We start from the raw sequence: 27583 nt of genomic DNA on the forward strand, positions 1-27583 counted from the left end.
TATAGGAATAATATGTATAGAAATTCTATAATATGTATAGAAATTCTATAATATGTATAGAAATAGTAACTCTCAAGTGCTAAGGCATCAGGAGGAAAGAGGGACCCAAAAAGTCAACAATCACTTCATACTCTGAATATATGAACAGATACTTTTGAGAAGTATCTGAGAGGTATAGTTTTGTTTTGTCCAAAGAGCAAGCAAACTGTGGCCTTTATTTAGACTGAGCTTAAGTCATATCTTAGAAAACAGTTAAATTCAAGGAACCTCAACAATATGTAAATTTTTTTTTATTTTTGAGAAAGAAAAAAAAATATCCAAATCAATGAATGCTTTGGCTAAAACCCACTTGGGAACAAAGATGTTCTTTAGTGCCAGATTCCCATCTTATTTTATTCTATGGCTAAAATCCCAAGAATTACAGAGAAGAAACAGGGCCAGATTAGGTTTTCTATTAAAATAAGAGGCCCCGAGTGATGAATGGAAACTTGGAACAGATTTTAATGCTAGCAGAAATTAGTTTAAATACAAACTTAGGAATTTCTGGCGTGTATTGAATCTCAAATAGGATATTGGTATTAATTTTAGTGAATTAGAAACATGGCTTAACCTAAGCAGTTGTTCTCATTCCAGAGAGCTCAATTTCTTGCTGGATTGGCCTGGACACTTGATGCTTCCTTGTCTTGAGTCATTGATAAAATATGGAATGGGATAAGACCAGTGGGGGATTGCTGTATGACTCAGAATTAACCTTCGGAAGCATTAATAACACTAACATTAATTAACACTCACTTATTCAAACAGTTATGAAATCACTTAATTCTATTATGCAGCCTTTCTTAATTTCGTCTGCAAGGATATAGTGGGAGATTTTGTTTAGTTGTCTCCTTGAACTTCAGATAGAATGTGCCTATAGCATTTCCATTATCAAAGATTCTAGCAAATGAATATCTAAAATGCCAATGAGAAATATTTTTTTTAAATTTTTTTTCAATGTTTTTATTTATTTTTGGGACAGAGAGAGACAGAGCATGAACGGGGGAGGGGCAGAGAGAGAGGGAGACACAGAATCCGAAACAGGCTCCAGGCTCCGAGCCATTAGCCCAGAGCCTGACGCGGGGCTCGAACTCACGGACCGTGAGATCGTGACCTGGCTGAAGTCGGACGCTTAACCGACTGCGCCACCCAGGCGCCCCGAGAAATATTTTTTTTAAGTCCGTGTGGTTGGTTTGATGTTATCAGTTTTTAGTTAAGCCAGTGTAGTCTTTGGTATGAATGCCTTCATTTCTAAATGCTCATAAACAATCGCTTTATTGATATTAGAGTTTGAAGGAATTTATATCAAGCTCAATGGCACTTTTTTAAAAATAGGAAATTTGGTTCCCTGGTTACATCTGTAAGTGCTTCCATTACCCTGGAAGATCATTTATCTAGTTAAAGACATTTGACTTACTACTGGCACCGATCTTGAAGTTTAAGTTCTGCTTAAACATTTGCTTCAATGCAAAATAAAGAATTTGGGTGAGATAGTCTGTAAATATCTTTCAACCTTTAACATTATGATTTTTGTTAGGCTTTGTCCATTGAGAATACTGATCGAGAAGTGGAACCACAAAATAATTGGAACAGTTTGATTTTATCTGTCAGTATTACACTGTCTGCCCAAATCCTTTGGCCTACTCTCTCCTTAATGTTACTCATCCAAAGATAGTTTGAGTATCTTTGCTTATTCTAAGCAATTTTCAGATGCCTCAGTTAAGAATCAACAGTGTATTATATTTGTTTCTCAAAACTAAAAATATAGAGATCTTTCCCTAAAAGTTAATGCATTCTCTCTGGAGGGAAGGGAATGTGAAAAAAAAAATACCTGTAATGTTATATGAAAAATCTTTTTATCTCCCCGTCTACTGTATGCTATACCTGTAAAGAAGGCTGTAAAAACCTTGAAAAGTATTTTACTTCTGGAGATGCATAAATATCAGAAGTCCTGTTCCTTTATAACAATGTGAAATTGTTTAACGTCTTTGGACTGCACTAAACATTGGGATATTCATGGTCTCTGTTTTTAAATTATATATTTAAATTATATATAATAATATATATAATATATAATTATATATTATATAATTAATATATAATAATTATATATTATTATATAATTATATATACAATATATATTATATATAATTAATAATTATATATAATTAATATATAATAATATATAATATATATAATATATAATAATATATATATTAAATTATATTTAAATTATATATATACATATGCTCAGTTTGTGAAACAACACAAATATACATCTTAAAAATGAAAATTAGATCCTTCCTGGGGCACCTGTGTGACTCAGTGGGCTAAGCATCCAACTCTCGATTTTGGCTCAGGTCATGATCTCATGGTTTGTGAGATTGAGCCCTGCATTTGGCTCTGCACTGATAGTGTGGAGCCTACTTGGGATTCTCTTTTCTCTGTCTTTGCTCCTAACCAACTCCTCCCTCTCTCTCTCTCAAAATAAATAAATAAATAAACTTAAGAAATTATTTTAAAAAATTAGATCCTTCCTGATTTGGCAGATATTCTTTTTTTAATTTTTTTTTAATGTTTATTTGTTTTTGAGAGAGAGAGAGCGTGAGTGGCAGAAGAGCAGAGAGAGAGCGAGATACAGGATCCAAAGCAGGCTCCAGGCTCTGAGCTGTCAGCAGAGCCCGACGCAGGGCTCGAACCCATGAACTGTGAGATCATGACCTGAGCCGAAGTCAGACGCTGAAGAGACTGAGCCACCCAGACACCCTGGCAGATACTCTTATCATGGCCAGCCCAAAGCCTGATCAAACTAATGGATTATGTCCCCTTGACCTATGGCCAGAAGACTCCAGATGGTTGGGTTCTAATCATTTCAAAGTAAAATTATTTGTAATGATGCAATAATAAAAGGAAAATTTATGTGAATTAGGAGAGTTCACTGAGTGCCAATATTTTTCTTAATAGGCCTAATTCAGTTGTGTTGTGATTGGTTTTGCTCTTGTGCCCAATGACCTCACGATAGATGTATTTTACAAATGCAATTAAGGGATACAATTGAGGAATACTATTTAAAAGTTATTATCTACCAAGGGGATCCACAAAACCATGTCTACTATGGCACTTCTCTCATCATATCACTTTTCTTGTTGGTTATATAAGCAGCAAATACCTGTACTTTATAAGTTATAATTACAATACAAAGTAGAAAAAGCAATAACATAATACTTTTGGGCAGATCCTTTTTTAAAGTCCAGCAACTTTATTAGTGGGATTCAGTTCTCCAGGTTTGAAATACTTGTATTTCAAATATTAAAGGAAGAAATCTATAGTAAGGTCATTTCAGACTCTTGAGCCCTCTCTCCATTAGAAATGGTCTGTTCATATACAACAAAGAGGACAAGCCTGAATTGTAGCAACTCTTGAAGTTGCTAAAAAAGGATCTGAAGAAAATTACACAATCATCATTTATTGTGAGTTTATAAGGTCTCCCACACTGTGAAGAATACACAGAAATAGAAGGCATGGCTTCTACTTGCAGGTTGCTTATAATTCAGGTAAAGAAATGCTACTAAAGCGTTTGGATGAATTAAAGAATGACACATGTCAGCATTCAGAAATATGTGGTAGACTGTGAAAGGGGGGAAAGGCCATTGTGATTAGAATAGACAATGTTTTATGGATTAGGTGAGTTTTAAGATGGATTTTTGGAACGTATATAAGACTTAGGGGGAGAAAAAAGAAGAAGCTATTTCTATCTGAGAGAATTGCACAAGTTGTAAATTTAGTTCTGTTCAAAAAACATTAATTAAGTGCCTCTGTGCCAAGCACTATACTGGGTGCTGAAGATGACAGCATGCTTAGGAACTCTTTCGTACCCTGTTGCTAAAGTATTTTCACGTATCCTAAAAAGGTGAATCTCTCTCTTGTGAGGAAGTAAATCCCGTGGAGGAATTCTCATGACAGAAGTCCCTTTTCCTTGGTGATATAAAATGGGAGTGGTTTTTGTTTTCAAAATACAGGATAATCTCTAGAAGTAATTGGAAAGCTTAACTTTGGAGCTCACTCAGCTTCATCACTGACTTCCTATCTGGCGTAGTTTCAGATGCTCACCTGTGTTTGATACCTAAAGGGCTATATATAGACTGTCAACTAAGGTATTATTTGATAATAAATTGTTGCATTTTAGTAATAATAATAATAGTTATACTTGTCAGTCACTATGAAAATTGCTTTATATATATCATCCCATATAATCATAACTACCTATGAGTTTTACTTAATATTGTGTCTTCCCTGATTAAAATGAGTGAACTGAAGCTTGGGTTTCAGTGCATGTCCATGGCCACACAGTCATTGGCAAGGGTGTGAATGACTCCAAACTCTGTGTTCCTAAACATTGTGTTATTCTGCTTTTTAATAGGGGTTCTTAAAGTTCCAAGGAAAGGAGTGTATAGTGAGAGAAGGAGTGGTCAAGGCATTAATATTCATATTTCTAGACAGGACACTTGCCAGCAATGTAAGCAATCTCATTCCACCAAGTAGGAAGGTTGGCAATTTTTAAAAGGTTGGCAAGCCAATTTTTAAAAGGTTGGCAAGAGGCTAAGTACAATAGTGTGTGGAACAAAATTATTGTAATATCACAGTACAGTCAATGGGGTGCCTGGGTGGCTTAGTTGGTTGAACAGCAGACTCTTGATTTACGCTCAGGTTATGATCTCACAGTTCATGAGATAGAGCCCTGTGTCTGGCTCCATGCTGACAGCGTAGAACCTGCTTGGGATTCTCTCTCTCTTCTCTTCTCTCTGCCCCTCCCCCATTCACATGCACACTGTCTCTCAAAATAAATAAATAAACTTTAAATAATATATAGTACAATCTCTTTAGTACAACGTCTTTGAAAAGGTGTCTGAGTTGTGTTGGTTTTCTGTTTGCCTTCCCAATCACTGAGGGAGTAAATACTAGTTGAAGCTTATGATCCTGACACATCAAAATGGACAACCTGGCAGGTGTCCTTGCTGAAAGATGACAAAATTGCTAAAAGGCAAGCCCCGTTTTTTTTGTGGTTTTTTTCTCTAGAGATGTGACACTTGGGGGCTTTCATTAAAAACTTCACCAAGCCTTTGTCATTTTAATCTCTTCCTTAAGTGCCTTTGATCTTTTTAGGGGCACAGATCCATGCATGGTCAATACCCAGTGGCCAGGTTTCTGAGCTGTGGGCAAAGGTGGCAGTGACTGTCAGGGCCTAGGAGGAGATGAGAGAAGAAAAGGTCACTCCTCCTGACAACTTATAACTTGACTCCACTTAGAAGCCATTTATTTTCAGAAATAAGTAATGGGTAAAGACATAGGCCAGGCCTACAACTCATGCACTTGAGAGTTTAAGGCTTTCTGAGATCAAATTACCACAGCAAACAGAGATAGAATTATTGTAGGGACATTTGGGGAGGAAGCAGACAGAGAGGGAGAAGTGAGAGACCTAAGAAAGGAGACAGGAATAGAATGTGATGGAAATTACTTCCCACTCTGCACCCTTGAGGGAACAAAGAGGACAAATAAGAAGCAGCAGTGATAGGAGGAGTCTGGGAGCATCTCTGGAATAAAATTGGTTAGGTTATGGAGTGTTGTCAGCAAGTTCACTTAGTGGGTGGAAGGGAGGGATGTGCTAGTCCAGGCCTTTGAAATCTGGCAGGATCGTTGCCTTGGGCCCTTCACCTATGCCCTCAAGGCAGGAAGAATACCAACTGTCAGGTCTCATTCTGGCGTTGTTCCAGCTCAGGGCTAGAAAATGACCCACAGAGGAAAATCTAGGAGTGAGAAGGTGCTAGGAGATGAGAAAGGGAAAGGACTTTTTAGTGTTTTTTGCATGTGGGACAATGGATTTTTTTTTTTGAGATTCTTTTTTAAAATGTTTATTTTGAAAGAGAGAGTATGTGCACATGCGTACCCATGGAGGAGGGGCAGAGAGGGCTGGGAGAGAGAATCCTAAGTAGGCTCCTTGCTCAGCACTGAGCCCAATGCTCGGATGCTTACCCGACTGAGCCAACGAAGCACCCCAACAATGGATTTTAAATTTCTGTGGAAGAGATGAGAGAGCCTGGGAAGAGTGGATATCTGGAACAGAGAAGCAGAGGCAGTGACACAGCATGGAGCTGCTTCCTCTGATCCATTTGCCTTTTTGTTCACTGGAGAGAAAATTGGTCGTCTTTTTGTTATCTCTGTAGCAATACAAGATTGAGTCTTAGGGGAAAGGAGCCCCAGAGGTGTAAAGGAGCCTCATATTTATGGAAGGTGAGCTGCAGCCATCGAAACTGCTGGCTGTTGTTAAGACAAATGCCAGCCTCCCACATTTTGCCTAATAACAGCAGATTTTTCACTGCAAAGCATTAAATGGCATCCGAATTCCAGCCGGGCTTGGGAGATGAAGAGTAACGCTCTTGACGTAATGGTTTTGCAGGCTCTTGAAGACATTGTCATCTATTAAAGAAATATTTTAAACCACTCATGAAGGAACAAAGAAAATTTCTTGGATGATAAATGAAAAAAGATTTGGAGTAAAATGAGGAAAGGCTTGAGAGAAGAATTTATTTAAAATTTTACCATATTTCCCCACTATGGTCAAAAGAGGTCAAATAAGATCTTAGCCTGTAGCTTCGTGGAGCCAATTTTTAAAAGAGAATTTTAAAACTTCAAATATTGGTTATTTGCCAAGATACACACTTGAAAAGCAAGCGCTACTTGGCTCCTAGCAGAACTGAGTATTGAGATCCCAGGATGTTTTTGGCTTGCTCCGCAGAAGAGGACAGCATTTGTCCTCCCCCTCCCTTTGCCCCAGGAGTTGAACACTTTCTGTTCTATTTAGGAGTATTCTAGGGAAAATTTGGGGGGCAGGTAAATAATCTCCATCATCAGCAACCCCAGAGCGCCTCCCTTGCGTTCGTTTCTTTTGACTGTGGGGCCGCCGCCCAGTCGCTAAGGTCCTGAGTTTATTTTCCTGAATTGCGGTTGGAAATCTTTTCCTGGGAAGGTCGGATAGCCCAGGTCCTAGAGACACAACTGTCTGTCCTAGAATAGTATCCTTACAAGACCCGTTAAACAGCCGAGGTACCGTGGAGACTGGCTGAACCGGGGGATGGGGGCAGGGAGAAAGGGAGTGGCCGTGTTCCCGCGGTCTGCCAGGATCCCGCGTGTCCAGGGTGAAGGAGCCGGGGCTAGAGTGGCTGGGGCGACCGATCACTCCCGGTTGCCGTCTGCCACCTCGGTGCGGAATCGGAGCCGGACTTGCTGAGCACTCCTCCCCCTCCCGTTCTGCTTCCTTTTCCCTCCCCCCTGGAGCGGCGGCGGCGGCGGCGGCAGCGGCAGCGGCAGGCAAGCAGGCAGGCTTGCAGCGAAGCCAGGCGGAGCGACTCCCAGGCGAGCGGAGGAGCTGGGATATGGGGAGTCAGCGGGGGCGGCGGGGCCAGGAGCCCTCCGGAGGGCCTACGAGAGGAGCGGCCCCCGGCGTTTGCTAGCGCGTGAGCGGTGGGGGAGCGGGCGCAGGGCAGCACGAGCGGAGGCGGAGGCGGGGCCCGGGCGTGGAGCGCGGCTGGGAAAGCTGCTGCCTCCGGCCCTGCCCGGCTACCTCCGCCGCGGCCGGTGGCTATGGAGCTGGCGGGCACCAGACCTGGGGCGACAGAGCATCTACGACTCCGGCCGCCCATGTCCTGGCTGCTGCTGCTGCCTCTCCTGCTGCTACTGCTTCTGCCGGGCCCAGCGGCCTCCCAGCTACGATACTCGGTGCCGGAGGAACAGGCACCCGGCGCGCTTGTGGGCAACGTGGCTAACGCGCTGGGTCTGGAGCTGCGGCGTTTGGGGCCGGGCTGCCTGCGCATCAACCATCTGGGTGCGCCCAGTCCACGCTACCTGGAGCTGGACCTGACAAGTGGAGCGCTCTTCGTCAACGAGCGCATTGACCGGGAGGCGCTGTGTGAGCAGCGGCCTCGCTGCCTGCTCAGCTTGGAAGTGCTGGCGCACAGCCCCGTGGCGGTGAGTGCCGTAGAGGTGGAGGTACTGGACATCAACGACAATTCGCCGCGCTTCCCGCGGCCGGATTACCAGCTTCAGGTAAGCGAATCGGTGGCTCCTGGAGCGCGCTTTCACATTGAGAGCGCGCAGGACCCCGACGTGGGCGCCAACTCGGTGCAGACTTATGAGCTCAGCCCCAGCGAGCACTTCGAGCTGGACCTTAAACCCCTGCAGGAGAACAGTAAGGTGCTGGAGCTGGTGCTGCGGAAGGGCCTGGACCGCGAGCAGGCAGTCTTGCACCACCTGGTTCTCACAGCTGTGGACGGAGGCAGCCCAGCCCGCTCGGGCACGGCACAGATCTCTGTGCGTGTCCTGGACACTAACGACAATTCTCCCACCTTCGACCAGAACACTTACCGTGTCCAGCTTCGGGAGGACGCTCCTCCGGGCACATTGGTGGTGAAGCTGAATGCCTCGGACCCGGATGAGGGCTCCAATGGCGAGCTCAGGTACTCATTGAGCAGCTACACGTCGGACCGGGAGAGGCAGCTCTTCAGCATCGATGCCAGCACTGGGGAAGTGCGGGTAAGTGGAGCATTGGATTATGAGGAGGCCTCTTCCTACCAGATCTATGTGCAGGCTACTGATCAGGGTCCAGTGCCCATGGTGGGTCACTGCAAGGTGCTGGTGGACATCGTGGATGTGAATGATAATGCACCAGAGGTGGTACTCACGGACCTGTACAGCCCAGTGCCTGAGGATGCTGCATCGAATACTGTTGTGGCCCTTCTCAGTGTCAATGACCAAGACTCAGGCCCCAACCGGAAAGTGAGCCTGGGCCTGGAGGCCTCACTCCCTTTCCGGCTGAATGGCTTTGGAAACTCCTACACACTGGTGGTGAATGGTCCGCTGGACAGGGAGCGGGTAGCTGCCTACAACATCACAGTGACAGCCACTGATGGGGGAGTGCCACAGCTCACATCCCAGCGGACACTGCAGGTTGAGATCTCTGACATCAATGACAACCCACCAAGCTTCCTAAAGGACTCCTACAACATCTACATCCAGGAGAACAATTTGCCGGGGGTGTTGCTCTGCACTGTGCAAGCCACAGACCCAGATGAAAAGGAGAATGCAGAGGTGACCTACTCCCTCCTGGAGAAGGAGGTTCAAGGGCTGCCAGTCACCTCCTATGTCTCCGTTAACAGTGCCAGTGGCAGCCTTTATGCTGTCAACTCCTTTGACTATGAGAAGTTTCGGGAGTTCTTTGTGACTGTGGAGGCCCAGGACAAGGGGAGTCCACCGCTGAGCAGCACTGTGACCGCCAATGTGTATGTGGTGGACATGAATGACCATGCCCCTCACATCCTATACCCTACCTCAACTAATTCGTCAGCAGCCATTGAGATGGTGCCTCGAACTGCCCCTGCTGGCTATCTGGTCACCAAAGTCATAGCCATGGACTCAGACTCTGGGCAAAATGCTTGGCTCTTTTACCACCTGGCTCAGACTTCTGATCTGGACCTCTTTAAAGTAGAGCTACACACAGGAGAAATTAGGACTACCAGGAAAATGGGAGATGAGAGTGGAACCACTTTCAACCTGACCGTGGTGGTCCGAGACAATGGAGAGCCATCACTGTCAGCCTCTGTGGCCATTACAGTAGCTGTGGTGGATAGGGTTTCCAAAATCCTCCCTGATACTCAGAGACACGTGAAGGGTCCTCGGACATACTCCGAAATTACACTTTATCTAATAATAGCATTAAGCACAGTATCTTTTATATTTCTTTTGACAATCATTGTTTTGAGCATCATCAAGTGCTACCACTATACTGCATATGGAACCGCGTGCTGTGGGGGCTTCTGTGGAGTGAGGGAGCGATGCCCTGCTGAACTAAACAAACAGGCCAATAACAATATTGATGCCAGGTTACCGCACGGCCTCAAAGTGCAGCCTCACTTCATTGAAGTGCGAGGGAACGGCTCCCTCACCAAGACCTACTGCTACAAGGCCTGTCTGACAGCAGGCTCAGGGAGTGACACTTTCATGTTTTATAACACAGGGGCACAGACAGGACTGGGGCCTGGGGGAGCCCAGGCGGCAGCGAGTGACAGCAGGCACCTCACAGGCCAAAGTGGGCAGAGTGCTGGGAACCTGATCATTCTCAAAAATGATGGCATTCCTCAAAACGAGGTGAGATAGCAGTCAAGGGGTTCTTCCACAGTCATGCATTTTCACACACACCCTCCCTCCACCAATATCGTGCGCTCTACTGAGTTATTAACATTGACAGGAGTTATCTGGTAAACTGAGGATACATAGTACCTGTGACTTGATATTAATCTGCTCTGTTTCTCCTCTAGAAAAATAGTATCAGAATTGCTTTACTTTATTTTCTTTTTGGATATAGGAGGCCTTAACCATAACATTGTTAGAGAAATAAGAATTAGTCTTAAATGTTTGATGCTAAAACACAGCTCTGCAGAGGTATGGAACAGGCTTGAGAATAAGATGATGCCATAGTGGGTAATATTTTGAGATTCAGGGACAAATGGCCTCTGCTGTATCATCTATAGGGAAAGTTCTCTTTTGAAATGCTACAGGAGTGTTGGTTTTTAAAAAGCTCTGAGACCCTAGGGGTTGTGGTGGTCACCTCTGCATGCTGTTCTTGTTTATATCTTGAAAATTATCCAGTTAATATTTCCAGTAATTACACTGAACTAATGTGGTAGGACCTTCTGGAAATTCATGTCAGAGGTGACAAAGCCCTAGACTGTGGATTTCACCCTGAAGCCAAAGTTTGCTTCTTTGGCTGTTTGATGCGGTAATGCTTCTGTAGGTGCTGTCAGAGGAGATGAAGGATGGTAGGGCAAAGAGACCAAGGACCAATTTGTCTGGTTGGGCCAAGGAGATATTAGAACAAGTGGATTAGGGATGTGGGGATGTGGTGAATACCAGGACAAGCTGGAACTGGAGAGAAAGAGAAGGAGAAAAGGACTTTTCCATTAGTTACCTTTCTGGCATAGCGGGTGTTCATCATAAGGTGATTTCCCTACATTAGATTAAATGTAGTCTGTAATCTTCTGATTTCCTGTTGGCAATTTGTAAAGTTTTAATGATATGTGAAGTAGCCTCTCAAGCCCTTTATGTCTTTAAGTTAAATGACAATACTTCCAACAATACTCCAACATGTTCCAAAGCACATGTTCATTTTCTGAATCTAAATTTTAGTTTGTGATAGCTAGAAAAGCCTTGTAAAGTGGATGGCTTGCTGTGCATGAAGGACAGGTGTTAGTAAATACACTGGTTTTAAGTAAGCATAAGGCCAGCTTGCTCATTATTATGAAGACTGTGTATAAATTATTGGACAGTGCATGAATGTGCGGATGTGTTTGTGTAGTGTGTCGCCGTATGCAAACTTGAAAACAGTGGTTTGCTTTGTGATACTTTAAAGTTGTATTTCAGGGGCCCCTGGGTAGCACAGTCAGTTAAATGTCCAACTCTTAGCCCTGCATTGGACTCCACGCTGGCCGTGGAACCTACTTAAAAAAAAAAATTGTATTTCAGAAGCCAAATTTTTGTTTCATCAATAGTGATGACCTGTTATCTTCCCAAACAACTACTTTGTAGCGAGGACTTTTAGAGGTACTATAAAAGGCATTAATAATTGTCCCTCCTATATTTTTGTGATGTATTTTCATTGACATTTTGCTGTCTTTTTACTAATGTCCCTAGTTTCACGTCCTAATTCATGCTAATCTTGAGGAAAGTAATGCTTAAATACAGAAAAAAAAAAAGATGGATTGAGAGAATTTCCCATGTACCTTGAGATGTATCAGAAAAGCCTGATAAATTTTAGTTGATACATAGCAGCCACAGGAGGCAGAAGGCAGATTAAGAAATACAAGGGGACACAATCAAGGCGTTTCTAGAATTCTTTAGATCATAGCTTTTGGAAGCATGTAAAAAGGCCTAGCTTTAAGTAGGGATGCTGTAGACCTTTGCTTAACAAATTCTTGTGAAGTCCTTTTGGGCCTGGGTGGGCTGCAGGTGGTGAAGAGGCTGGGAGAGCAGGCCAGACAAGCTTGCCACCAACTGGGAGCTGGAAGCTCCCAAAGGACACTCTACCATCGTTCTCCTGGCTCCGAGCTTGGGGCAGTTTGACACATGAACTATTTCTGTCTTACACTGACCTGTGTGTTAATGCGTGTTTTGGTACACAAATCTTTAATTGAGGGAGAAAATTATGTCAGAAAAGTGCTTGCTCTTGTGGGATTTTTCCAGGAGAATGTGTGATTTGAATAAAAGCAAATTTCTGCCAGCCACTTTTAGGAATCCAGTAGAGAGCCCTAAGATCTATAGCTCCTGACATTATTACAGTTAAGAGGAGAGAGAGAGTCAGGTCAGCATGGCAAAATGGGAACAAAATCAGTCAACTCTGAAAGTCATGACCGCTAGATCAACCTGTTAAATTCCCATGTTAGGCTTTCTCTTTTCCCTACCCAGTTACTGCAGATGGCATAAGAGTCCTGAGGTGCACTTCATGCAGTGTGCCTATGTTAAATGAGATGAAGATTATAAAGGATGAGTAAGGGAGTTTGCACTCATTGACCACTATGCTATATAAAAATGTTCTGCTTTGCAGCATATGGGTGGTTTCATTCCCTGTAAGTCATATATGAAAGAAACATTTACCAGCATCTAACATATGAGGCAATAAGCTCAGAGAGGTTAAGTAAGACACAATCATTCTGCTTGTCTATTTTAAGTCCGGTCAGTCTGATTCCAAAGACTGTGTTGTTTGAAATAGTACAAGTAGACAGAAATCCCAATGTGTATACTTCTTTTCATATGTGATAACTTGGGCATTTCAGCCAGCATTGGTTCACCTAGTGGTGTAAGTTAACTTACTTTTAGAGATTAACTGCTTTTAGAGAAAGAGCAATTCCTTGAGTAAAAGTAGGTCACAAATGGGAGGATCAATGAATAAAAATGTTACTACCAAGCTGATTTATTTTTATATGTTTATCTGTTTTACTTTGGCATAGCCTGTTAAGATCTTTTATCTCTGTTCTTTTTCTGATTTCTCTTTTGTTGCTTATTAAACAACATTTAATACCAGACTCTAATCTTTTGACAGATTTCACCCCCCAGTGAGTTTATAGGATGAGTCACTTGTGCAGTGAAGTTTTTGAAGTAACTGTTTGGCAATGGGGCAGAATTTCTCTTTGGAGATTTCTGAAAACCCGATATTGAATGTGGTTGGCACCCCTTTCAGAATTTCCAAGAAAAGGAAACCAAATCTTAAGGTAGATTTTGTGCGTCTGTGGTCCTGTGACTGCTAATGAATCACTCTGAGTGCTCTGGACAGACTTGTCCAGCTGTGCTTCCATGGGACCAGGTGGCTCAAGGTGTGGAAATCACAAAAGACTAGCAGAAATAAGATAAGTTTGCTTTCATTTATTTTCAAACAATTTGGAGTCATCAAATCTTGAGTATTTCTGCCACTGTGTATGCACATTCACCCTCATTCCAGACGCAGTGATCTGAAAAAGTTAACTCTTTTTTTAGTGACTCCTAATTTATCTCCCCTAGGACTGACTTTTCTATCTGGTGACTGTGTCCTGTTTCAGAATTTACACTTAGTGCAAAGTGACATGGTGTTATATTTATAAAAAGAGTATGGTGGTCAGAATAGGTAGAGAAATTCTATTTGTGAACTTCCATTCCAGTGTTGCATCCTCTTGTGGTCACTTTTGAGTGGGTGGGCTGTTTTGTCTTGCCATTTCCATACCGGTTATAGGACTGTTCTTCTGAGAAAAAGTTTATTTTCTTTCATCTGATAATACAATAATTGCTTCAAATTACCTCCTTCCTCCCTTTTTCTGCAGATCTGCTGAGCCAGATGGAATTATGGCTGAGCTCTTCTCAGTCTCTTTATCTTGCACATATTCTGACTGATGAAGAAATCTATTTATTGTAGCTTGAATGTCATTGGCCTACCCTTTCCTCTGACCCAGGAGTGAGCTGTCACATGGGCATCTGGTCTACCTCCAAACACTCTGCAGGGACACAGCCTGGCATATTATAAATCGTCTATTGGCATGCTGTCTGCTTGACAGAATAGCAGAGTCAGTTCTGGATACTTGCCTTGGTTTTCCACCAATTTTTGCTCTCAATGAGAGGTTAGGATGATGTCAGTTTTCAAATATTTGAGGAAAACCTGCCATCACCAAGCCCAGTGGTTTAGATGGATTTAATGGAGATTTACAGGTGTCTTTGAATGTGACTTTTGTTAGTGATTTACCTAGCTCAATTTTTCTGTGCATATTAAGTATGAATGTAAATTTAGTTTATCCATATGATAATATTTTTTAGCGTTATAATCTATAATCATGATTTCAAAAAATCAAAGGGCAAGAGGATTCCTTAGCAGCATTTTAAATCTGCTCACCTAAAAATTAAAATTTTTTTCTTTCAGGAATTTGAACTTGACCTGCAAAGAAATATCTGACATTGCAAAAGTGAAGAAACTTTAGTTCCTTGGCACATAAACAACATCAGTTCCTTTCTGGCCTTGCAGGGTCAGAACTCTGGGCTCCAGGGAAGTGAAACTGTGAGAGAGAGGGTAACTGCTGTGCTGGCAGGCTGTGTGTCCAGAATTAAGCAAACCTAGCATTTTCTGTTGTACTGAAACCCATTCGGTATATTTTAATATTGTGTTTATTTTACTTTCCTGCTTCATGGATTAGGGGTTGCAAATGACTTCAGAAGAAAGTATTTCCCTTAGAATTCACATACTTACCATCTTTTCAACTTGATTTACTAGAAGACTAATATATAACAGTGATTATTTTAAATGTTATACTTTTTGCCTTAATGACCAATAGTTTATATATTCATTTGCTATTACTTTGTAAGAAATTACCACAAATTACTGGTTAAAAATAACTCTCAGTTATTGTCTCAGAGTCCTGCAGGATGTGAGTGAGTTCTCTGCTCTGGTTTTCACAAGGCTGAAATCCATATGGCAGCTGGGCTGAGTTCTCTTCTGTGGGCTTCGGAAAAGAATATGCTTTTAAGTTCATACAGGCTGTTGGCAGAATTAGTTCTTTTTAAAAAAAAATTTAATGTTTATTTATTTTTTGAAAGAGAGAGAGAGAGCAAGCTGGGGAGGGGGCAGAGAAAGGAGAGAGAAATTCCTAACAGGCTCTGCACCATCGGTGCAGAGCCCCACATGGGGCTCAGACTCTCCAACGGTGAGATCGTGACCTGAGCTGAAACCAAAACCGAAAGTTGGATGCTTAACCGACTGAACCACCCAGGCGCCCCCAGAAGTTAGCTCTTTCTGGACTACTTACATACTGTTAGCTGGAGGTCACTTTCAGCTCCTAGGGGTTGTGCTCAGGCCCTTGCCCCATCATCCCCTCCATCTTTAGAGCTAACGGGAGAATCTTCTCTCACATGGAATCTGTCTCCAATTTATGTCTTCAAATCTCTCCAATTTATGTCTCTGATCTCTAGACCCAGATTTAAGGAGCTCACATGATTAGGTCAGTCCCGCCCAGATCGTTTTCTTGTCTTTTTTTTTTTTTTTTAATGTTTATTTATTTTTGTTAGAGAGAGACAGTGTGAGTGGGGAAGGGACAGAGAGAGAGGGAGACACAGAATCCAAAGCAGGCTCCAGGCTCTGAGCTGTCAGCACAAATCCCTACATGGGGCTCGAACTCACAAACCTCAAGATCATAACCTGAGCCAAAGTCAGACGCTAATTGACTGAGCCACCCAGGTGCCCCATGGTTGTCTTAAAGCCAAGTGTGTCATACGACATAACCTAATCAGAGTGAGAGCCATCATATTTATTCTTGGAAATTATGCAGGGCATGTACACCACAGTGTGAGGATCTTAGGAGGGCATTTTAGAATTCTGCCTATCATAGTTTATATCAGTGTTGACACAGTATCACTGAAAAAAATCTGCAATGGATACATCCTTAATAGAGTCCTAATAGAAAGGAAAAGGAGACGCTACTTATAGTTTCATGTCTCAGAGGGCCATTTACTGATAGCTTCAACATGGATTTCCATGACAGAGTGTCATTTCTGGAGTGGTCTAATGATTTTTTTTTTTTTTGAAGGAGACAGGGTATTTTAAACCTAGTTTGTTTTAAATTTTTCTTGAAAAGGTGATTCATCCTTCTGTAGCTCAAATATTCTATGGTATAAATATTACAATAACATGGTAATAATACCATTACAGGATAAATTAAATCTTTGCTACAATTTTTCCACATCTGGAATTTTGTGGCCATTAGTGTCCTGAAGGACTAAGCTTTGAAACGACAGACATACGGGGGCTTTTCACCAATAGAAAATAAGCATAGTTCTGGAATGTATCATCCAAGTGTTAGGGAACTAAACAATCACAGTTAGTTCAGATCCTCACTATATGTCTCCAGTATGTCAGAGATATCAGAAGTCAACCTTTAAACTTGAGTTTTTCCAACTTTAATCAAGTTTGGTTGAAACCCATGTGCATTTGTCACTTTAAATTATGTATCATTTAAAAGTAAATCAATATCTGTGAAACTCAGAAGTAAAAGAAAAAATTAAAGTACAGTTGGCCCTTGAACAACACGAGGATTAGGGGTGCCAGACCCATGCAGACTTGAAAATCTGATTATAATTTTGGCTCCCTTAAAACTTAACTACTAATAGCCAGCTGTTGCCCAGAAGACTTACTGAGAATGTAAACAGTTGGTTATCACATATTTTGTATGTTATATGTATTATATACTGTATTCTTTAAAAAAAATCTTTTATTATATTTTATTTTATTTTTTGCAAGAGAGAGAGAGAAAGAGACAGCAAGCTGGGGAGGAGCAAGAGAGAGGGAGAGAGAAATCCCAAGCAGGGCCCTGACGTGGGGCTCAAACTCACAAACTGGGAGATCATGACCTGAGCCAAAACCAAGACTCCCATACTTAACTGACTGAACCACCCTATATACTTTATTCTTAAAATAAAGTAAGAATAGCCTTAGAGGAAAGAAAATGTTATTAAGAAAATCATAAATAGAATGCCTGGATGTCTCAGTCAGTTAAGTGTCTGACTTCAGTTCAGGTCATAATCTCCTGATTCATGAGTTCAAGCCCCACGTCAGGCTCTGTGCTGACAGCTCAGAGCCTGGAGCCTGCTTCAGATTCTGTGTCTCCCTTTCTCTCTGCCCCCCTCCCCACTCAGATTCTCTGTTTCTCTCTCAAAATAAATAAATAAACATTAAAAAAAAGAAAATCATAAGGAAGAGAACATACATTTACAGTACTGTATGGTATTTATTGAAAAAAATCCACATATAAGTGGACCTGTGCAGTTCAAACCTATGTGGTTCAAGGGTCAACTATATACATGTCATTCTGTGTAAATTAATTTAAAACACGAACTTTGGTTTAGGGAGACCTAAATGTAACGATCAACAAATCCACCAAATCAGGCAAGTAATTTAATCTCTCTAAAGCTCAGATTTCTTATTTCTATACATTTAAATACATTAATATTATCCTTGCATGATCATAAATTTGTTCAGAAACATTTTAAAAACCTACCAAATACCTGAACACTGCTCAGCTCGGAGGACATAGCTATGTATTATGAATATCTGAGCATATTCATATGTTTTATGGACAAAACAGATATATCCCTTTTATAGAATTTATGGTCAAAAAAAGTGTTAAGATAAATGCAATAATATGTTTAAAGTGCTTATCTCATTGCCTAATATTGTGTGGATCCTTAAAACATTCTGTATTCTTCCTTACCTTTTCCCTGCCTGATCTTACTACCCTAAGTGATCTCATATCTATGATTCTGGCAAATGAATCTGAGAGGCACCTTGTTGTTGATGGACTATCATAGAAAATAGCAGCATGACAAATTGTCATTGAGGAAGTGACTCAGTGAACTGAGTTCCATGGTCAGTCCCACTAGAATTGTGCCTCTCAGCAAAATGAGGTTGGTGCTCTCAATCCAAAGATCAAGTGGCAGCAGTTTTCATCATGAATGTTATCCAATCGTAGAAAAAAAAATTGGCAACATTTACTTAACAGGTGTCCAAGTCTTTACTGAAGAAAGGTTCTCACAGTTGATACTACTTCTGCTGATGGTAAGGGAAGAGATGATGGTGATTTGATTAATACAAATAGTTCAGTCATATTTCCAGGTTTACAAAATGATTTGCAAATGGTTTCTTTTGGTTCCCTCCAACACAACTAGTAGAAAATGGGAAACCCTTTCATTTCTTCTGTAGAGAGTTTCATGCTACTTTACATGGAGTATCTGTAGTATTCTGAGAACTGCTTCAAGGATAAAGCAGCTTGCATATTCACGTCTTGCCAGCAAAGTTGAAAGGAGCGAGGGCAGTTAGTGTGTGGGGACATTTGAGGAAAAGTATTCTAGACTTGTAGCTTTTCCTGGGCCTTGACTTTGGCTAACTCTCTGAATACCATCTAACCACCCCATAGTCTGTCTGAAAGTTGAGATGCTGATCACTTCTTTCCTAGGTGTTGTGAAAACGTGTCTTTATGAAATACTCTGCATCCTTTGAATAAACTATAAAAGTGATATGGACAAGAATTATTGACATTTTGAAGTAGTTTACTGGTATTACTGTGGCTTTGTGTCTATGAAATATGATAATTATAATCCAGAGGAAAATACAGAATACAGCCTCCACCTCTTCATCTTTCTGCTCACATAGACCTCAGTATTCAGTGACAGGGCCATGAAAATACATTTAAAGGAAGACCTAACACAGGTTTTTTTTATAATAAACTTTTTGCTAATAAATACAAGATAGTGACAGTCATCCCCATTTTGTCTCCTGTGATTCCTGAGTGGCTTCTCTTCAGCCCATAACTCCTCAGTCTTCTGGGGCCTATATGTTCCTTCTTGGTCCACTCCCCTTTGACTTTTTTTTTTTTTTTTTTTTTTTTTTGGGACAGAGAGAGACAGAGCATGAACGGGGGAGGGGCAGAGAGACAGGGAGACACAGAATCGGAAACAGGCTCCAGGTTCTGAGCCATCAGCCCAGAGCCCGACGCGGGGCTCGAACTCCCGGACCGCGAGATCGTGACCTGGCTGAAGTCGGACGCTCAACCGACTGCACCACCCAGGCGCCCCGTGTCCACTCCCCTTTGAATTGACAGTTTGTAGACAGAAGGCAACAGATCTTTCTAATACATAGGTGGTGCAGCGTGAGTCAGGTTCTTCCTGGGTTTCAGCTACTCCCTGTTAAACAATCAGAGCTTGGTGAACAGTAATTGAGTGAGGAGGCAAAGCACTCAGAAAAGCAGGGAGCGAGTGCAGTTTTATGAAAAGGATTATGTAGCAAAACAAGATCCAGCTCCCGTAGTGGTTTATTTTCCTCTCTGTAGTATTCCTCTTCAGTCAGCAGAAGAGGCAGTTATCAGTCACTGGCGTTATGACTGGGCACATCCATCCTGGGTCAAACATGCTGCAGTCTGCAAAGCCAGCAGCAGATTGCAGTGCTCTGCAGTCCGGCCAGACCAGCAGAACTTGTGTAGTTGTGCACCCTGTTTTAGCGTGAACACCAAATTGGAGATGTTCCCTTAATGAGGCATTTGAGGGCAAAAACAATGAAAGCTTTCCCTGTCTCAAAATAGACTGCCCTCCCCCTGTTGCTGCTTTAGGAACGTAGACCTGTTTTGAGCAAGGCGAAGCCACAGCTGGTCCTCACAGCATCATTAAGTCTAGTTTTTCATGATATTTAGTCTTTGCAAGGACCCTGATGAGCTAATTTTCTCACGAAGCGCTGTATATCCAGATATCCTCATAGAGTTGCACATAAAATGGCTCCTTCAATGTTTTTTTTCACATACATGGAAATATTTAAGAAACAACTAATCAATCACTGGGAGATCTCTGTTTTGCCTTATTAACACAACCTCCCTTTGTGATTTTGCAGCCACGACAGCCCAACCCAGACTGGCGTTACTCTGCTTCCCTAAGAGCAGGAATGCACAGGTATGTGTTTCCTTCCTTTTTTTCAATGAGAAGTACTTTAACTTTTATGTCTCAGACAAATTGTGTGTGTAGGGGCTGGAAACTGTTGTTTAGAAGCTTTAGATACTTTTACAGGGGAACTTTGTCTCCATGTCTATTCCTTGAAACATTGAACATACTGCCAAATGCTTCTCAAATGCTGGCAATAAGAGTCTCTTGCAAAATTACAGAGACAGACTGCTGTATACTTTGTCTCATCAAAATTTCTATAAGGAATTAATGACAACTTCTTTCATCCCTTCTCCACCTATGCTTTCTGTCCCTCCCTTAGAAATAATAATGAACACTGATGCTTTTGTACTGGAATATATGTACATGTTGTCTGCCTTGGTTTGCTATCACACATCACCTCTTATATCCTATCAACCACAGTAATCAGCTCTTATTCTTGTTCATGTTTACACATATTAGAATCTCCTTATCTTTTCCATCTTGTTACTCTTTTGTTTCCCTCAATGGCATGGGCTCTTCAGAGGATGAGCCATGTGAAAGGCCTTTATTGAATATCTGGAGACCCAATCTAGCTTATTTTAAATTAATCTAGAGTAATAGCATTACTCTAAGACTCAGATTAATATAATTTTGCTTTCTCTACTTTGTCTCTGTGACAGTAATTGATTAACTACCATTATTCCCAGAGCTGATTTAATGCCATGGGGCCAAATAAAAGATTCTTTATGTTTGAGTGTCTTTGGAAACCAAGAAACCATAACAATCAACACCCACCAAAAGGATTTAGTTTTAAAGAAGGAATAAACTCTAAACTTAAGCTCCTCAAAATGTGAGCAACACTTAAGTAGACCTTTACCAAACCTGGATTGATTTTTTAAAGAGAGAGCTCACAAAGTATGTGTTAAGTTAATGAAAAATTAGTTTTAAGCCCCTTTAGAAATGCATTAAAGTAAAATAAATTAACACATTCTCAAGCATTACAAGTTAAGCAGAAATCATTATAATGGGTGCTGTGTCTGAACAAGAAGCAATCAGTGAAGGGCTGCAGATCATAGCTGGCATAGTGAGATGTCACTTTGGAACCAGGGTCACAATTTTAGCCCAGAAACACTTATGCAGATGCCAGGATACGAGGTATCAGAGGGATTCTTTCTGTTTGTTAGTGACCAGTTTATGCTTTGGCCTGCACCTGAGCTATCATTGCAAAACCATATAAGAGGAGAAAGCATGGTTTATAATACCAGCTTATTCGCTCCCAGTTGAATCCGTACTTTACTTGAAAAGTACCAAAGCCATGAGATGTACCTTTAAAAATTCACTTAAAATAAAATACTAAAACATTATCACTTCCTTATTCTATTTTCAAGTGGGGAAAAGAAAGCCAAGTATCCTCCTATTCAGGTTTCTATTAAGATATTATGAGATATAAGTAGGATAAGAAATGTAATCAGAATGGAAGCTAAATGTAATTTATTCCCCACAGTGTACTGAGCAGGTATTAGAGTTGTAAACTTAAAGAATACTTCTTTTTTACACATATGCTTGGCTTCCTGGCAGTTCCAGCCTCAGACATCATGTAACGGTATCTGGAAATTCTGCTTTGAGCTGAGCTGGTTCCCAGGTAGTTACATCTTCAGTATGAGTCTGATTAAACCCATATAAGTTGCTGGTAGAATCCAAGAACACACGAAGTATATTACTATTTGGAAAAAAGAGAGTATTCTAGGATATAGATAGAGGGAAGAATAACAGTAGGGCAGAGCGTAATGAGTGAATTTCGATTAGATACGTTATTCAAAGTCACAGAGTGAGAAGATACTCAGTTTATAGATGGGCTTCCCCCACGATAGTTCAAGATTGTCTGCTCTGCTGCCTCACATAACCCCTCGGACAGTAGTATAAATTTTGTCTCAGTAACTTAATTTGCAAGATGAACCAATGTCTGTTTTAAAATAATCCTCTAATTCTGGTGAGGATGTTCTTGGATGATGTTTGCTTTTAGAGTCTTTGTTCCTTCCTTCATCCATCTAACAAATACATGAGGGTCTTCTATGTGCTGGCATTAGACATACATCGATTAATATTTATGAGTGCTGCATCCTTGAATAGCTTATATTCTATCTCTACTTGCCTCTAAGCATATCCCACTTTATGTCTCACTACCTGCAGTAGTTCATGCTGAATTGATTTCTCCTGAATTGGGATCTGTGAGTGGTGATGATAGGCTTCCTCAAGTCCCAGGAAATGTACTAGGATGGGTTGTTTGCAAGTAAAAGATACAGAAAGAGTAAAACAGAAAATTAGGTCAAGAAGGAATTGGGTAGCTAAATGGGAATGATGCTACAGTTACCACCAAATAATTTTTTGTGTTTTCGTCTTTGCTATAGAGAACCCAGAAACAAGACAATCAGCAAGAGAGGCCTGGGGCTTCTGGTAGTAAGCTCTCCTCCTCTGCTTCAGCATTTAGATGTTAAAATGGCATTAGCCCTCTGATGGGCTTCCTGTTAGATTTAGTGAATGCCATGTGGCATTGATGATGACCAAAATTGTCTTAAAGATAAAACATGTTTATTGCCTGAATAGTATAGCAAGCAGCACATAGCCCTGCCTCCAGAGATGTATACATTTTCTGAGGGTGGCAGGAGATCTGGAGAGGCATTTATGGTCTAACCATGACTTGGGTCTGTGTGTTTACTCAGCTCTGTGCACCTAGAGGAGGCTGGCATTCTACGGGCTGGGCCAGGAGGGCCTGATCAGCAGTGGCCAACGGTATCCAGTGCAACACCAGGTAAAGACCCAAAGTCTCTCTCTTCTTGTGTGGGTTCTAGCAAGCAATCACATGATCTGTTTGTTTTTAAGACCAGGAATATTAATGGTTCTCTTTTTAGTCTTTCTTCTTTTCCTTATATGTATGACATCCTTACATACATGCATGATTATTTTAGTTTTCTACTTAATGTCCTTCAAGAACTGAAAACAGATAAAGGTGTCTCTGTGTGTGTGTGTGTAGCTGTTTTGTAAAATAGCCAGGCATCTTTCTTTATTTTTTTAAGTTCATTTATTTATTTTGAGAGAGAGAGCAAGACAGTGCGAGTGGGGGAGGGCCAGACAGAGAGGGAGAGTGAGAATCCCAAGCAGGCTCTGTGTTGTCAGCATAGAGCCTGACATGGGGCTTGAACTCGTGAAACCATGAGATAAGACCTGAGCCAAAACCAAGAGTCAGATGCTTAACTGACTGAGCCACCCAGGCGCCCCAAACCAGCATCTTTCAAATACTTAGGCTGTCTGAGCTACACAGAGAAGATCTGGTGGTCTTATGCACAGAAATGACACTGTTAGCAAAGATCTTTCAGTTGGAGACAATGGAACCCCATTCAAAGTGGTAAGCAAAAGAGAGATACATAGACACATAAACAGATACATAGATAGATGGAATGGAGTTTCTCATGGAAGTGGAAAGTTATGAAAACCAAGACACTACTCTCTTTGACTTCAGGTTAAAGTCAGATCTGCTTCTTTCTGCACATCTATATGATGATCTGTATCACTCTGCAGACTGACTTTTACTGCCCTGACATGGACATTTCCAGACATGAACATCTCACAGTGTCTTAGTTCAGAGGACCAATGGGGACTAATTCCTAACCTAAACTTTCAGGGAAGAGAATCTTCCAGGTTGGATCAAGAGCCAAGTGGCTGATGAGCATAGACAAATTGCTTAAACTCTTATTTCCTTAGTTTCCTTATTCTTGCCCAATCACTAAAGCAATGTCATATAATAAAAATATGGCTTTGGAGGTCCATCCCTGTGGCAGTTTTCAGAAAGGAAGGATTACAGAGACTGCAAATGGTGTCCATCATAATCCTCTATTAATAGAACATCATAATGATGATAATAGTTACTAATTATTGAGCCATTATCAACTCAGACACTGGGCCGAGCTCATTATATATGTGATCTCATTTATTCCCCATGACAGTCTTGCAAGGGATTTATTAGATCTATATTACATGTGAGAAACTTGAGACACCAAGAGGGTAAGAAACATACCCAGGTTCAGGCAGTTTTGTAAGTGGCAGAGGTAGGATTCAAACCCTGTGTCTAGCTCCAAATCCAAGTGTATCTAGCACTTATATTCATACCATGGCTGGCATGCAAGAATCCATCCAAATTCAAATACATACATAGATACATTACAGATGACATAAGTGTGTGTGTGAAACATTCTTTCCAGAAATAATCAGGTGCTTTTCAAATGATTAGGCTATCTGAATAACATGTGCAGCAAAGGGCCCATTTTTGCTGGCAATTCTAAGAGCTTTCATTGATTCTAATCAGCCAGCATTTGCTATTTGTGAATGTTGCATGATTCAACTAAAAGCCACATTTGTCAAAAAAAAAAAAACAAAAAAAAAAAACAAATGCACAAGCTAAAGCAATTCATTAGAGTTAATATTGCCAGATGGCAAGGAGAAGAACATAAAATAGTTCATTGACAAATCTGCAGCCCCAATGCCAGTGGTGAAGTGAAGAAGTGGCTTTGGGCTGCCAAGTATAGCAGGATAGGAAGCATCTGGAATGGTAAGAATGATGCTATGAAAGCAGCCACAACCTTGCCCTGCTCACCTGTCTTCAGGACTTTTCTTGTTCCCACAGAGGGTTTGCAGATCGGTCTAGTGAGCCAGGAACTAAGGTTGAATACATTCTCCTTTTGTTGATGATGCTGGTGGGTGTGTATTCCTAGGCAAATATGCATTAGGAGCTGTCTGCTGATTATTTCAGGTCTCTCCTTCAGATTTAAAAGAATGTTAGGAACCCATCTTCTTCACACAGAAGATAGGGAAGGAGTCCCATTACTCTCATTCCCCAGTTTCCCAACCCCTCCTGTCTCATCCCTTCTGTCCAGGACTGTGCCTGGCTCCTGATTCAAGTCCTGGTCCTCATGGACTGAGCTGTACAGACCTTCCATCTTCCCAGTGCTCCATGGGTGACCTAGCCTTGCATGTCAACATACCTCCTCACAGTGATACTAAGTTAAAGGGAGGCCCCTCTGCCTGCCATTCTGACCTTTTGACACTTGACAGTTTTAGGACTCAAAATACGCCTGCACTGTTAGTAGAGAATAGCTGCAGCTGGGCAGAGAGAGAGAGAGAGAAAGAGAGAGAGAGAGGGAGACCTGCTGTACACTAATCCTCATTCACACGTCTTCCTGAAAGTTGTTTTTCCTCCATTGATGAATTCTTTTGCTTTGTCACTAAACTGTTCATTTATCTTCACAGTCCACAAAAACCTAGCATAAGGATCTAAAAGGATCAATGGGGACATCACCAGGTGATGTTTCCTGCAGGATAAACAAGTCAGGCATTAAATTGGTTAATCCTGATGACTGGCCCCTCTCTCCAGCCTCACCTCTGTGTGAGCAGACCTGGCCTAAGGGCTTCTTCTTTAGCAGCTTCCCGTGAGACTGAGCAGAGAAAGAAATGGGCTGAGGAGGGAGAGCCTGGCATCCAGTTACAGCTTCTTCAGAGGGAGGAATGTATTTGGGGGGAGGGGCATTAAAGGGCCAGTCATTCACAATTATAACTCTCACTTTCTCAGTGTGAATGTTCTCAAGAGGTTTTAATGAGTGCCCTTGTGTGATCAGTTCCTAGAGGGAATCCCAAGAGGTTGTAAAAAGACTGCGCCTTTGAGACAGCTGGTCTGGCTTCAGGGCACCAGACTGCTTTGCTCTCTCCTACTGGTCCTTCCGGGGCCCCTCTTTCTACATTTCATTACCTAAGGCAGCAGTAAATTGTTCCTGGAGAGGGACATACTGTTTTCAGAAGAGCTCAGGGAATTCCAAAATACACAGCACTGCCAAACATAACACTATAGTTTGTCAAGGAAGACCCCAGGGGATCTGGGACTAAGCAGTGAAAGATTACTTAGGCAGATGAGGTGACTAAGGCAGTAAGGCCTAGAGGACCTCAGTGTTGAGGGACCAGACAGTGGTTCTCCAAGTACGATACTTGGAGCAGACACACTAACAATTGCTACCGAATCAGAAATTCTCAGAGTGGAGCCCAGAAATCTGTGTTTAACAAGCCCTCCGTGTGCTCCCGATATACCCCAAAGTTTAAGAACTGGTCTAGAATCAAGAGTACATGTTCCTGAGGTTGTCTTATATCTTTGGAGGCTCAGAAGTCATGCGAGGAAGGCATCTACTTATGATTCTTGCAGGAAGCAGGAAGCAGGAAGCCTTTCCCTATATCAGAGAGATCATCACTAAGAGCTCAAGCTCTCGGTCAGAGTAACCCTCCTTTGAATCCTAGCTCTGTTACTCAGCAGTTCTGAGTCCCCTATTTAACTTTTCTGGTTCCTAGTTTCATTCTCTGTAAAATGGAGATAATAGTAGTGTCCACCTGATAAGGTTGTTACAAGAATTAAATGAGATAATACACCCATATTACACAGCCTAGAGAACAATGTTTATAGTAAATGGGAGCTATTTTAGTGATTTTTCAAGGTAGGAGTCTATCTTTCACATTCAGAATTTAGGTCTGAGTTGTTCTGAGTAGTCTCTGTGGGAAGGCTCTATTATAGAGATTTTTCTCAAAGTGCCTGTTTTTTTGTGTCTTTGGGGGATTGTTTTTGCCCTGGTTTGCCATATCTCTTCACTCTGTTGGTAGATGGACATAGTTTATGTGCCCTAGTTTTAGGGGGAGTGAGGGGGAATTCATGCTTTTGTTTTAGGATTCCTACCTCTCTGACAAAATCAACTTTGCGTGAAGGGGCTTTATGCAGACTCCATCTCTGATTCTTCCCCAGAAAGAAGGCATGATCTTTAAGTTTTTTGGAATCCATTTAGGAGCACTGCCAACATGAATTTTTCCACTTCACGAGTGAGGACAGCCTCAGGCCTCGTTTGAGAATTTAGAAAGCATGCTGTTCCACTAACCTGCTCACCCTCAACTTCTGCTGTTGTCATGGTGATGACAGTCCTGGGAGGTGTGTACAGATCCTTATTAGGGAAAAAAATGAGGTCAGCGGTCTCTGTGTGTGGGGCAGCTCCTTCCTCGGCATTGTCCATTCTCACCTGCGTCTCAGGGCCAGAGGGCCAGCCTGGCTTAGAGGTCTCTAGCTGAGGAACGTGAGTGAGTCCTTGTGAGATGCACTGTTACTTTCTGGGGGTTTGGAGTCACCACATCTGCTGGAGTTCTCTGTGTAGCTTGTGTGGTGTGTTCTGACCCGGCCTGAAGGGAGGGAGCAAGATAGTGTGGGAAGGCGAATTAGAATCCTCTACCTAGGAGAAGCCATGAAACTTGTCTGTACTGGCTTCATTCATTCCCCTTCATCTCCTTCTTAGAAGAACACGCTGTCCCTTCTATTTTTAATGGTCATATAAATGAAAAACTAGATGGAAGACTTCCTGGTTTTTCTGAAATTAAACATTTCTGTTTAGTAAATGGATTCTGAGATAGTTCTTTCCTTCCACTCTGTGTTTCCCCCACCTCTCCCCCTTTTTCTACA

General features: G+C 41.8%; 1 protein-coding gene across 9 annotated transcripts in view; it reads left to right on the forward strand.

Moving 5' to 3' along the window:
* The window catches only part of LOC125172886 (protocadherin alpha-C2), a 174953-nt gene that overhangs the window by 119601 nt on the left and 27769 nt on the right, over nt 1-27583 (forward strand). For 5 of the 9 annotated variants that reach the window (XM_047871538.1, XM_047871522.1, XM_047871531.1 and 2 more), the window contains exons 2-3: nt 20024-20082; nt 22773-22861. In XM_047871538.1, the coding sequence (XP_047727494.1) occupies nt 20024-20082; nt 22773-22861 (148 nt within the window). Of the gene's footprint in view, nt 1-7231; nt 10234-14521; nt 14657-20023; nt 20083-22772; nt 22862-27583 lie in introns of those variants that run through there. The other 4 variants (XM_047871547.1, XM_047871513.1, XM_047871497.1 and 1 more) reach the window with 4 other exon arrangements.

This window comes from Prionailurus viverrinus, chromosome A1 (assembly GCF_022837055.1).
Source record: "Prionailurus viverrinus isolate Anna chromosome A1, UM_Priviv_1.0, whole genome shotgun sequence".
In the NCBI taxonomy this organism is placed as follows: Eukaryota; Metazoa; Chordata; class Mammalia; order Carnivora; family Felidae; genus Prionailurus; species Prionailurus viverrinus.